Source organism: Humulus lupulus, chromosome 2 (assembly GCF_963169125.1).
Source record: "Humulus lupulus chromosome 2, drHumLupu1.1, whole genome shotgun sequence".
Lineage (NCBI taxonomy): Eukaryota > Viridiplantae > Streptophyta > Magnoliopsida > Rosales > Cannabaceae > Humulus > Humulus lupulus.
Window position 1 is genome coordinate 9,036,590 of NC_084794.1, and position 13,941 is coordinate 9,050,530.

Genomic DNA, 13,941 nt, shown 5'->3' on the forward strand with positions numbered 1-13,941 from the left:
CATTGAACTCTTTGCATCTTTTAGCTCCAGATGGAATCGTCAACCGAGGGTCGTCCTTGAAAAGTTGTGACTGCAATAACAACGATGGGAACAAAGTAGACCATGACTTCATAAACGATTGCAGTTGTTTATCACTTATCACGGTCACGTCCGAATCATAAACATTCAGAGTCCAAGTAGAAATGGAGGCTTCAACTGCAAACCAATGTGCTTGAAGGTATTCTGGCACCAATATACAGTGTCTACTCCCTTCCACGATGCCAGAAATTGATTGTCAATTCCCGTAATCATTGATATCACATCTGAATCCCACAAAAACCTTTTCTTATCCGCTTCCTTGGCATTCTGATATGCATCATAACGGGCCGGTACCACTTGTGAGAACATAATATTCATCACAACAGCATCTTGCTGACACGCCCCGGGATAGAACTGTCGACGCCTACGTAGCATATGCTTGGCCGCATCAATATGCTGCAAAAATGATAGGAAAGCAATTAATCAGCCTATTGAAACCCCTATAAACCCCCATCGAACCACTATCGAACCCCATGAAACCCCCATCGAACCACCATCGAACCACTATCGAAACCCCTATCGAACCCCATCGAACCACTATCGAAACCCCTATCGAACCACTATCGAACCCCATCGAACCCCAATCGAACCCAAACCATCTGCCTATCGAACCCCCATCGAACCACTATCGAAACCCCTATCGAACCCCAATCGAACCCATACCATCTGCCTATCGAACCCCCATCGAACCACTATCGAAACCCCTATCGAACCACTATCGAACCCATGAACCCAAACCACCTGCCTATCAAAACCCCTATTGAACCCACTGTTTATACCAGATAACAAATATTAATAAAATTACTTACCCCATCATCGATCCAAAACTGTGGTGTCTTCATCGTCAGAAACCAACTCGGACCATACACACCAGTTTGGACATCCCTCTTCGTCTTTTTCGGAATATCTCCATGCAACCACTTGCCGACCGTCCAGTACTATGTAGCAAGTGGCTTCTTTAGAGGGTCGAGGACTAATGGCACGTCATCAATCGCATTCAAACGAGCTTTCTTTCTGGTTGGGTCGGTGTAGTCTTCAAATTTCTTAGGTTTGCGTCTTTTCCTCTTGGCCAATTCAAACTCTACACCAGCAACATCCCCAGGTTCTATAATAGCAACACCTGGGGTCTCGGGATTTGCTGTGAGTACTATCGGGGGAGGAGTGCCTATGTCATGTAAGACAAAATCATCTGGGAGGTCAAGTGAGTCAGAATCAGAATCATTTGGAAGATCTTGTACGAATGTCAAGATCTTATTGACAGCATCCATGATGACTTTTGTACCCAAAACGGGTATGTTTTAATATTTAAACTCGCAAGTGCACGAATCGTTTCGGAATATAATGTTCATGTAAGTACAAGGTCGAACCCATGGGAGTTGACTAACATCAAAAGAAACTATTTCAAACAAAGCAATAATATTCTAACCTAGTTCCAAATATTTGATGAGATTTTGTTTTAGAAAAATAAAAGACAAGTAATAAAAAGATTTAAGATTAAATACAAAAATGGTTTTCAAATGATATATATAAAATAAGATTATTAAGATATTAGAATCCACAAAATGCAAGTTCAATAGTATTTATAAGTATATTGATTCCCAAGTTTTGATATAGTTGAAATAAATCACACATTATATTTTTTCAAAATATATTTTCTATTCAAGCACAAGTTACTCTTTCAAAAATGTAGGATTTTTCTTCACTTATATAAGATATAATTTCTAAGCATTAATTGTGTTACAACCTAATGAAACTACAAGAAATCAAAGAAATTATGTTTAGGCAAAATATGATACTTATGCTCTAAGAATTAGATGTGAACAATTTAATGAAAAACACTTAATCAAAGAATATCATATTTTTGCATAATGAAGAACTAAGTGTAATATGCTTTAACAATCAACACTAGATGAAAAATGCATATCTTTGATAGAAAAATCCATAAACAATGTTGTACAAATGGGAAATCAACATACAACAAAAAATACTATCTAGTTACATTTTGCTTCATCATCATCTTAATAACCTTTGAAAAAGATTAGAAGCTCATAACTAGATTGAAATAAAAATTACAAAATAACATACTTGACATGCTCTTCAAAAGATGAAAATGGTAGATAGAAAATAGTGAAAAGAAGAGAGAAATATGGAGTGTAAAAGAGGTTGAAAAAAAAAATGAAGAAGAAGAGCTCCCCAAATGGTCTTACAATACTCTATTTATAGGCAAAATATGGAGATTAAATTAATCAAATTAAAATAAATAAATTGATTAATTTAATTGTGTTGGGAAGTGGTAGGATAAATAGAGTAAGTGTAAGAGTATTGGAAAAATGAAATGTTTGGTTGGGTAAAATATTAGTGAAAAGCTATGGTAAAAAAAATGAATTAGGAATGTTTATTTAGGTAAGAAAAATAGGGAAGAGTGAATTGATATTTGAGTGAAAAATATTGGGAATAAAAATGTGGTTTTTGGCCTTTTAGTGGCTATTGGCAGCTTGGTTGTCTTGGCATGGGAGCGTTGGGCCTTGGAGGGAAATTGGGCCACGACTGGTGGGCTGGCAGCAGCTGAATGAATGCTGGCCCGTGGGCTGCTGGGTGATGTGGTGCATCATGTGATGGCTGGTTTGTTGATGAAGAGCCAGGCGTTGGGGATGCTGAGTGTTGAGGAGAATGGGACAGGTGGCGTGATTTGCTGAAGGAGCTGGGAATTGCTGAATTGTGAGGTGCTGGTAGCACTTGATTTATGCAGCTGATGGATGGGCCGACTGGAGAGGAGATTGTTGGAGGAGCTGTTGGGCTTGGGCCCAAATGAGGCTTTTTATAAATGCCAACTCTTTGTCTTGCTCTCTTGAAAATGCCATATTGTCCTTCATTTTTCTTTCTTTTTAAGAGCATACATTCCCTACAAAATAAATCATAATACAATATTTTCAACTATAAAATAAATCAATTTAATTATTTGAAAATATTAATTATAACTTAATTTATATTTTCATTTAAGTTCAATAATACAACATTTTTTTACCACTAACTTAAAAATAATAATTCAAATAATTAACTACAACATTTTACAACAAAATACTTATAAAAACACACAAAAGTATATAAAATCATGATAAGACTACTAAATTCAAAATTACTTCAAAACTTAATAAATCAATTAAAAACTCAAGAATTAAGCAACAATTAGCACATAAAAAGTGGTAAAATAACTCTATTTTGTAGAGTTATCAATGACCGCCTGGTTCTCTAGGATGGTATCCTGACGACTCTCGACTCGCTCCAACCTCTCCAACACCTCTCGTAAATCAGGTTGATCAGGACTGGGGTGTACCGATGGGGCTGGGGCCGAGGGTGTGGGGCCGATGGGGACTGGGGTATCCTCATCATCAGGGCCATCAACAAAAATATTGGCTGCCCTCGCAACCTCAGCAGCTATCTCCGCCACCTTCTCAAAATCAATGGGAGTTTCTACCTCTTCTTCTTGGTCTAACCCGGGATACAAGGGAGCATCACCCTCCGTCAGAGCGCTATAATAATCTATCTCTGAAGGTCGGGGCTTCAACATGGACAACACAATCAACTGCATCAAATACAAAGCATTAAGTTAGTTTGAAACCACCAAAGAATACTCTATTTTGACATAATATAGCAAAACTTACACTCGTCTTCTTAAACATCGGTGCAAGGTCGGCCTTCGAAATAGGACGCTCCTTATTGCTCGACCAACTACGCATCCTCGGAAACTGGTTTCCATGGTTAATACCATACTCTCGTGCAAACTGCTGGATGGCTTCGTATGCCCAATACTGCAATGCAGGGACATAACCATACAAACTGTATTTTGCTTCTTTCTGTTTCCCCTTAACTTCCTTCTTCTTCTAATAGTTCCTCTTCTGATGATGCATGTCTTTTTTACATGAATCCATAAGCTTGTTAAAAGACACCTTCCCCCATGGGTAAGTAAAGAAGTAGTTAGTGTCCTCCACCATCTTTAGCAAATCTATCCAGACATTTAACTTGCCCTCTCGTGCAAGTAAAACCCCCTCAACAAAGAAACATAGGCCCAACTTGTAGGCATCTTCAACTACAGTGCAGTTTTTTAAAGCAGCCTCCAAATGCATTATCTTCACTGTTTCTTCATCGTTAAAGTACTCCTTGATTAAGCGGTCACTAGTCAAGTGTTTCTTCAAATCAGTCTCAGATGGCCCTGAACTGAAGTTCAACCCTGTAACCAAAGTAAACTCGCCTCTACCAAATCTACAGGGTCTAGATCCCAAATGTAAATGCAACTCATCCTCTTTGATGCACTGGATCTTGCGCAACATTAGTTGATGTATGAGAGATGCAGAGAAGACTAACTTCTCAGCCATGAAAAATTGTTTGAAAGGGGATTCCTTCACCCTTTCTATCAACCCGAGCTCCTCAAACTTGTCCTTGATTGTTTTAAAGTAACCATTGCCCCTATATGTGACTCGTCCAGGAAAATGATCTGTCAAGGGTAAAAGAAACTTCGACATCTGCAAAAAATAAAGAAAAAAATAATACAGTTAAACAAAGTCGCGTGAAAAATCCATCAATAAACATACATGCAACCATCGAACCCCCATCGAACATGCATCGAACCCCTATCGAACAACCCTAGAACCCAACAACCATCGAACCCCCATCGAACATGCATCGAACCACCATCGAACCCAACAAAAAACCCAATATATCGAGCATGCATCGAACCCCCATCGAGCATGCATCTAATTTCTTAGGTTTAAACCTGGAACCCATAATGGGTCTACCCTATGGGTTCCCAATCGAGCATGCATCGAATGACCATCGAGCATGCATCGAACACCCATCGAACCCCAATCGAGTACCCACCAAATACCCATCGAACCACTATCGAACAACCCTATAGCCTGCATTGAACCACCGTCGAACCCAACATAAAAACCACTCCATTGAGCATGCATCGAACCCCCATCGAGCATGCATCGAACCATGATTGAGCATGTATCAAATCATAGAAGCACAAAACTTAAACCCCAAATGACCTAACCTATCAAACCCAATCGAGTATGCATCGAACCCCTATCGAGTACCCATCGAGTATGCATCGAACCCCTATCGAGTACCCATCGAACCCTCTAAATGCCTACCCATCAATGCCCATCGAACCCCCCATTGAATAACATCGAACCTCCCATCGAACCATCGAGCAACATAATAAAACCAGGCAAAAACTCACAGTTGTCTTTCAACGTACCCATTCCAAAATACTAAAACAAAGCATATCAATATGATCAAAACAATTCGTAAACTATGCAATAAACGAAAAAAGTCACAACATTCACACAAAAAATTCAAAAAATATATATACATATGAACATATATATATACAACAGAATACAATAGGGAGATCGACCTTAGTGGGTCAGGGAGGACAGAGGCGGAGGAGGGAGGTCTCGGGGAGGACTCGGAGTTGGGTTCAGTTCTCGGGGGAATCGACGCCGTGCGGGTCTTGGGGGATCGACGGTTGTCGTGCGGTATCGGTGGAGCGACGGTTGCCGTGCGGGACTTGTCGGAATCGACGTCGGTGGGGAGTGGTCGACTGGTTTCGTCCGAAAGATAGAGAGGGAAACTGTGTAGGCGAAGGAGGGAGTTCGAGAGAAAAAGAGAGAGGGAAACTGAAGAGACAAATGAGGAGGGTATTTTGGGTATCATAAAATAAATTGGCATTATTTTGTAATGTTAAAAATGCCTAGCATTATTTTGTATTACAACCCCATATTAAGCATAAAAAGTCAAATTTCCCATAAGGAATGTGATGTTTAGGTTTTTCATAAGAAAGTAAGTAAGTGAATCTCAGTTCATTCATTGGGTAAGTGAAAACCTAGGCAGTCTAAGTCAAAGAACTCAAATTATTGGTCGCTCATTCTCTTATTCTTCCCTCTCTAATTCTATCTCATATGTTGAGAACTTGCACACATTTTGTCAGACTTGATTTAGAGATAGGCTTGGAAGACTTTGACACAATCTAAGCAGTTTAGATTCTTGGCAATACCTTGCTACTACAAGGAATCAAAGGTTAGTGAATCTAAAAAAAAAGAGTCATTGTTCCGCTGCGTATTCGTAAGTTTCTACATCTTTGTATTTGTTTTAATTTATGAACCTAATATTCACATGTATGTCATATTATTCTATATTTTTATCATGTTATTGGAAAAAGAATAAAGAGCATGCATCTAAATTTAAATTCCAGCTACTGTTTTTTCGTAAAATTAAAACTAAAAGAATATACAATACCTATTGATTATGATTTGGTTTGATTCCTAGACAATTCAGTTCGAATTTCTTGGGCTCGGGTAGGGATAGGCTAGGGCGATGGTCCAATCAATAATGAACTTGTGGAGCTTCAAGGCAATGGCTTCTGAATAGCTTCGTATAAAACATAGAAACCTCCTGAAACCCCTTATTTTGTCCCTCCACATTTGGGCCCAATGAAAACAAAATTGGGCCTGAACCCGCTTAAGTTGGGTTTTGCTATGGCCCAATAATTTTCAATTTTACTAGTTTCTCTTTTTCCAATTGAGATATTTATAAAGAAAGTTTGAAATGTTGTATTTAAGTCAGTAATTTGAAAGTCAATAAGCAATCTATTAAATTTGTACTTAAGTTAGTAAGTAGCCAGTAATGATCACCCTTCAACGTACCAAATTGGTATAAAATGGACACCCAAACAATTACTTAGTAATTTAAATACAATATTTTTAGACTATTTATTAATTTTTTGCCGCTAAAAAATTATTTAATAACTTAAGTACAATATTTCAAATTACTTATTAAAAACAAAAAATTGTAGCAAAAAAAGACACAAATTTAATTATTACTATTTATAAAATATACATTTTAAATTTTTTGAGACCTATTGAATTTAAATATAACACCATTTTATGTTAATTACATTTGTTATAATTTAAATTAATTTATTATATACTAAGAAAATTATAATTACATTAATTAGTGAAATAGTAAAACTTAAAAATATTTTATCCATTGTTTTTACGCATATTAATTTTAAATACTATTTGAATTTTTTTTATAATAAATACCTATATATATAAAAAAAACAATACCATAACAATTTATCTCAAAATTTACATTTACAAACACAACATCATAATAATGTGGGAATAAGTTTTATTTTTAGGAAGAAACACAAAAACAAAAACAAAAGCAAAAACAAAAAGTCGAGTTGAATAATTCAAATTTTATCAAAATGAAATTCAAATCCATCAAGCTCTCATTAATGTTGCAATTCATATATCAACTCTTGTGGATTGTCATTAAGATCACGACCAATTATCAACAAAAAAGAAATGGGGTACACTCTTTCTCTAATTATTCCATTTTTTTAATATATAGTACAATGAAATTAACTAATCGTTTGTTGTTGAAGTTTAAACCATTATTTCCCATAAAATTAGTGCTTTTGTATGAATTTAATTAATAATCAATTCTATAGTTATGGGTATAAAACTTAGGACAATTCTTCTATAAGAGCTTCACTTTAAGCCGTACCAGTGGGGCTCTCAGTGTTTCTCGATACGTGAACAGTTTTCGGCGCGATTTTTTTTATGACCGTGTATATTGTAGCTATTTAGAGCATCCTGCAAATTTTCAGAAAATTCAGAATAGTTTACAGTACCGAAAACTAGGTTCAAACATGTTGTTTTCCACGTGTATAAAAAAAATTAGTCACGCGTGCAACAACATGTTTGAATTTAGTTTTCGATACTGTAAACTATTCTGAATTTTCTGAAAATTTGCAGGATGCTCTAAATAGTTACAATATACACGGTCTTAAAAAAAATTGCGCCGAAAACTGTTCACAGGTTGAGAACACTGAGAGCCTCACCGGTAGAGCTTAAAGTGAAGCCCCTATAGGAGAATTCCTGATAAAACTTATACCACAAAATATAGTAATTCTAGCAAAAAAAATATTAAATATGGGAATCCCACAAAATACTATAAACAAATATACCATAAACAAAAATACACTCTCTCTCTCTCTCTCACTTTCCTCTCTCTGTCATGTTTCTTGCACTCACTCTCTTCATTTTCTCTCACAACAATGGTAGCCAATAATTTTCTCTCACAACAATAAGAGCTCTCTCACACCAGCAACCACAAACGGACGTTGTACCTCTGGTCACCACCAACATCTCCAGTTCGTCATCTTCTTCGCGTTCTTCTTCTTCATCTTCATCATCATCATCATCATCATCATCATCATCTTCTTCTTCTTCTTCTTCTTCATGTTCTTCATCATCTTCTTAGTTGTTTCAAAATGATTTTTTTTTTCAAATCTGGTTTTTTTTCTTCTTTCCGAATATGTCTAAGTAAATGGTTAATGTCACGATCTGGTTTTGTTTTCCGTTTTGAGTTTTTTGTGGACCTAGCTGTAACTAGTTACCTCATTCAGTCTCATTCTTCTGGTTTTAATGCTATTCTTTTTTCTATTTGTTATTCTTATGTTTCACATTTTATTTTGCATTTTAAATTTGGCTTTGCACTTTAAATCTGCGTTTTTTTAATCCAGTCCTAACTGTAACCGATTACCATTGCAATTTGTTTAGATCTGATATTTTCTAGTCAGACCTGTTTAAGTAACTATGTACCATGGCGACTAATTCATTTTATTAATATTTGATTTTTCTAGACCTAGCTTTAATCAGTTATGATAACGATCAATTTAGATTTTGTTTATTTAGATATGTTTTTGTTTTCACACCTAACTAAGTAACCAGGTTCCATGACGACTGATTTTTTATATATATATATATATAGATTTGCTTTTTTTTTTTCAAACTTAGCTATAACCAGTTACAATTATGATGACTTTAGATTTTTTTTTAGTTTAGATTTTTTGTTTGGATCCTATTTTTTTCCCAAGTCTAGCTAAGTAATCGGTTACCATTGCAACTAGTTCTTTTTATTTTTATTTTTTTCAGATCTATTTTTTCAGACCTAACTGTAACCAATTATTTTCACGATCAATTTAGTTTATTTTTTTAATATCATTTTTTTCTTTCCAAATCTCACTAACTAACTAGTTACAATTCAATTGGTGTTTTAATAATGGTACATTACTAAAAAGAATCAAAATTATTTTTATAGTTATAAACCAGTTACCACCACAACACTTAAAAAATAAAATTGATTTTGATTGTGGTAATCAGTTACCACATTTCACTCAAAAAATTGACAGTGGTATATGATTACTACAACAAAAAAAAAATTAACAAAAAAGATTTAAGAAGATAAAAAATGGAAGAAAAGATGAAGAAGAAGAAGAAACAAGAATAAAAAACATGGTAAATGTCTCAATTTTTTTTTCTTAAAAAAAAAAACGTTTTATAAAATACGAATGTTGAAAAACATGACAAATAGATTAAAATTATAAAAATAACCTCAAAACATATCAAAACTAGTTATTAAACCGGATGAAAAGAAAATATTACAAATATATGAACAAAATCTCCAACAAAATGTAAACAAAAAAAATGCCATAAAAAATTAAGAAAAAAATGCCACATTTTTACAAGTTTTTAAAAAAAAATCCATTTATGATGTAATTTTCTCATAATTATATATTCTACTTTTACTACTATATTTTTTAAAATGGGAACATGTTAATTAACATTAATAATGAATGTTTTTTTTCAGAAATTATTTAATTGGAACAGTGTTAGCTCTAGAAATCGCAAACGTGAATGTAAGGGTCATATTCACTTACTATATTTAGTATATATAAATACACAAGACTTATTTTAAGTTTGGTGGACATGTTCTTGCCACACAACTAATATAAATATATCACAAAATTCATGTTTTATTTTTAATTTATAGTGAAGACCTATTTTTCGATTTTATTAATTTTCTCAATTAATTTCTTGCAGAGAGAGACAATTGAAAGAAGCTAAGCAATGTGGTTGTGACAAGAATGTGCTAAATTTGATTTTTTTTAGCTTCAAGAGCAGAAGGGTAGCTTCTTCTAAGAATATGTATATTTTTTTTTATATATAAACATTTACTTTAAATTCATTGGTGAACTAATTAAACGACAAATTTATTAGTTAAAATGATGTCGTTGAGTGCTCCACTTGTGTTGTTTTGCCATGAATAGATTGTCGTTTTATCAAAACAATTGGTGACGATGCTGATCCAAAACGTTGTCGCATACTCAATTCAAGCTCTCTAAACCAATTTTACACAATGGTTTTAAATTAGCTAAACAAATACCTTTTTCAATACATCAAATAAAAATAAAATATTATACATATGCTTTAATTAAGTATACATATATTCTTGTATCATTCACCTTGTCGTATCTACCGGTTGTAGATTTACACCCTGCAATATTTTTTTTTTGAAAAATATAAGTAAATATTTTATAATATAAGTAAAGATTTACACCTTGTCATATATACAAGTTTATATATATATATATATACAATTAATGTTGTTTCTAACCAATAAGAAACACTTACTATATTTAGAAATTGACATGTAAATAAAAAAATGAAAAATTTACAATATTATATTTTTATAATAAATACACATTTTTCATCACACAATCCTTCTAAAAATTTGAAAAAATCAAAATGTATTTTTAGAAATATTAATTAACAACTACAAATTCGTATCATTAATCTTAATTTGGTTAATATTAAAATAAATACCAGTAGTAACCATTAAAAGAACATCTATATATATAGATATCTGGGAGATTAATGTTTAGGATTACATTCCATAAAGAAAGAAGAATACTTTTATTAAGGACTAAATCCCAAACTAACACAATAGCCCATTATTCAGTTAGCAATTTTGGGAAGAGGGTACCTTGAGGAAAAGCCATTAAGGTGATGAACATGGTGGGTGGCCTTTTCAAGACACTTCAATGAAGTAGGAGAGACCTGTAAGAACATGTAGTTTCCAGCAAAGAGATCACTCAAATGGGACTGACTTTCCTTTAATCTCTTTACAACATTTGAAATTGAAACTCTCACTGAGGACACTAATTTTGATTTTCTTCTTAGTAACCTTCTCAAGCTTGGGATTTTGAGCTTGAATTTCTTTCTAATAGGTACCCTTCTCAACCTTCTGTACCAACTCCTTGGTCTTCCCAAAGCCTTGATATGATGATATTCATTAACTACTTGCTGAAGATGAAAGTCATCTAAATCAACATCACCACCTTGACCAGTACTGCCTTCATTTTTAAGTCTCTGGTAGGAATATTTGGCTGAAGAAAAGGCCATTTCAATGGTGAACTTGGAATTTTAAAAAAAAATGGTATTTGATATTATATATTATAATGAATAGAGATATAGATAAATGGTCTCTTCTCATTAAAGGGTGGCTGGTTTTCTTTTCATAGAGCTGTCAACTGCATTAAATGAAACAAGTGAAGTTGGACCATTGCCATTGCTAAAAAGCAAAGTGATTATTTAATACCCAAGTCTTTATTTATATTTTGGTAACACTTCACGTTATGTAATCTGGGTTCATCTGATTAATTTAAGAATTTTTAGTATAAATGTTCTTAGAGTTTTTTATTATTTGGTGATTTTGTCTCTTAAGAAAGAAAATTGACAATCAAGTTCGCTTGAGTTTTAAAAACAGTTATCAATTTTTAACAAAATTCTGAACTTTTTATGAACCATTATTGTACTTTACACATCATATTATAATAAAAATTATAAGCAACAAGAACTTAATTGTTATTATTTATATAACTAATGCACTTGATTAAAGTGATCTGATAGTGAGTAATTGGTAGTGGTTGTTTGGTAAACCAGAAAGTGATCTGATAGTGAGTCAACTGCCAAACACTGACTTATAATGAATACAAAGCAAAGTAATAGAACTGTCTACGCGTGTGGCATTAAAAAGCCTCATAATAAACCATGTCAACTATCTCATAATAAACTCATACACCTACACCCCATTAAATGCTCACCTCTCTTCTTGGTTTCAAAGCTATTGCATGTGACATGAATCACTCGACCTTGGGTCCCTCAAAAATAGATCATATTATACTATCGTGTCCCACGTAGAATAATAAGTATAAGAATATTAAATCGTTAATAAGAATATGTGTAACTCCACTCATTACCAATTAGATTTTAGATGGAGCCCTATGATTCTTGTCATGGTATCATGAGCTAATTACTAGCGGACATTCGATCCAAAGAGTAAGTCAAGCCACACGAGATCTGCATAGTGCGAAAAGACACTTGAGATCCGAGATCCGCAAAGTGCGAAAAGACACTTGAGATCCAAAAAAATAAGCGAGCTAAAAAAATTAGCCACCTGTGATCAGGTGATTCAAGATTGGTGAGCGAAAAATCGTCACCATCTTAAGAGGATATTAGACTATTGTGTCTCACATGGAATAAGTGTAAAAATATTGAATCATTAATAAAAACATGTGTAACTCCACTAATCACCAATTGGTTTTGAAATGGAACCTCGTACTTCTTACCATGCACCATTTCTTACATTCTAAATTACTTTCCACTACATTCTAACAATCATTAATAAAACCTACTCATTTGACCCCTACATATACAGGTTATAACCAAAATACATATATATATACAGTAAGCCCAACTCTAGTACTACCGACAGTTTTCATTTGCTCTAGCCTCTCCAAAGGACCAATAATGGCGTTTTTGTTCTAATAGTTCAGAAAACTACCTCAGTTCAGCAAGAAATAGCTACTGTCCTTAGTGGTTATATACATAAATACACAACAACTCTATTGACCATAACTCTCTCTCTCTCTCTCTCTGCCCACAATTACAGTTACAGCTATTTTTTTTTAAATTATAGTGCAAAAAGATTTGGTGCATTAAGGTTATTTATTTTTGGTTGTACGTACAAAGGAAGCTGAGATTATTATGTCCTAATTGAGGTTCCAACCCTACTATAAATGGTCAAACCTGTACCATAAATAAAATAGATTGATCAAACTTGTATTAATTCTGTATGAGCAAAACATTAGTACTGAAATCCTACTATAAAAGTCTCAACATGAAGATCACAATCTTGGTTTTATACTTGTATAGAGTAACATTCATAATTTTCTTTTGTTGAGAAGAACAACTGAGCATTGAGCAAAGTAAATCTTGGTTGGTTGGCATAGTTACCATTCTAGTTCTGATTCAACTGTAAATGGGATTAAATTATGCCAGGAATGAAAGGTTTACTTGTGAAAGTAAAGAATGAAGCATATTTATAGTCTTCAACTATTCTACGTGCACTGTTATCAAATCAAAAGGTTTTGTGAGAATAGATGGAACTGAGTTGACAGAGGTGCTTTCTATTTAATAAGGAAGTTGACTCAGGGCCGGTCCAAACAAATTTGGGCCGTAGGCGAACACAAAATTGAGGCTTTTTCTTTTAAGTATTTTTTTTTCTTTTCAAATTTTAACATTAATATAATTTGATACATATTTTTTTTATTGGAAGTTTGATGCATATTTTATGTTAGATATTTTTTTTTTCTAACTCTAAACTATTACCTATAAAACTCAAATAGACTTATAAGGAATATGTTATTTTTCAGTTAATTATTTTTCTATAAATAGTAAATTTTGCCATTTGATACAAAATAATTTAGAGAATTACTAAGGGGTATCACTGGTACCCAACATCACAAGTAGATGATATATTGTTATTGAAGCAATCCAATATCAGGTCCCACTTATTTGAATTTAATAAGTATTATGGGGTATCGCTAACCAATCATAGGGTGTCACCTCATGTGGTGTTGGGCATCTAAGGTATCAAATAACAACA

The 13,941-nt window shown here is 33.6% G+C and overlaps 1 protein-coding gene across 1 annotated transcript; it reads right to left on the bottom strand.

Moving 5' to 3' along the window:
• Positions 1 to 10,295: 10,295 nt before the first annotated feature.
• Positions 10,296 to 11,445, bottom strand: LOC133817190 (uncharacterized). Its single transcript, XM_062249614.1, has 2 exons — positions 10,978 to 11,445; positions 10,296 to 10,488 (listed from the first exon to the last, which is right to left on the bottom strand). The coding sequence occupies exons 1-2, from the start codon at positions 11,394 to 11,396 to the stop codon at positions 10,482 to 10,484; spliced, it is 426 nt and encodes a 141-aa protein (XP_062105598.1). The 5' UTR covers positions 11,397 to 11,445; the 3' UTR covers positions 10,296 to 10,481.
• Positions 11,446 to 13,941: the final 2,496 nt, after the last annotated feature.

Excerpts from the sequence above, each read along its gene's own strand:
- LOC133817190 (XM_062249614.1), bottom strand. The coding sequence starts at position 11,396 with ATGGCCTTTTCTTCAGCCAAATATTCCTACCAGAGACTTAAAAATGAA.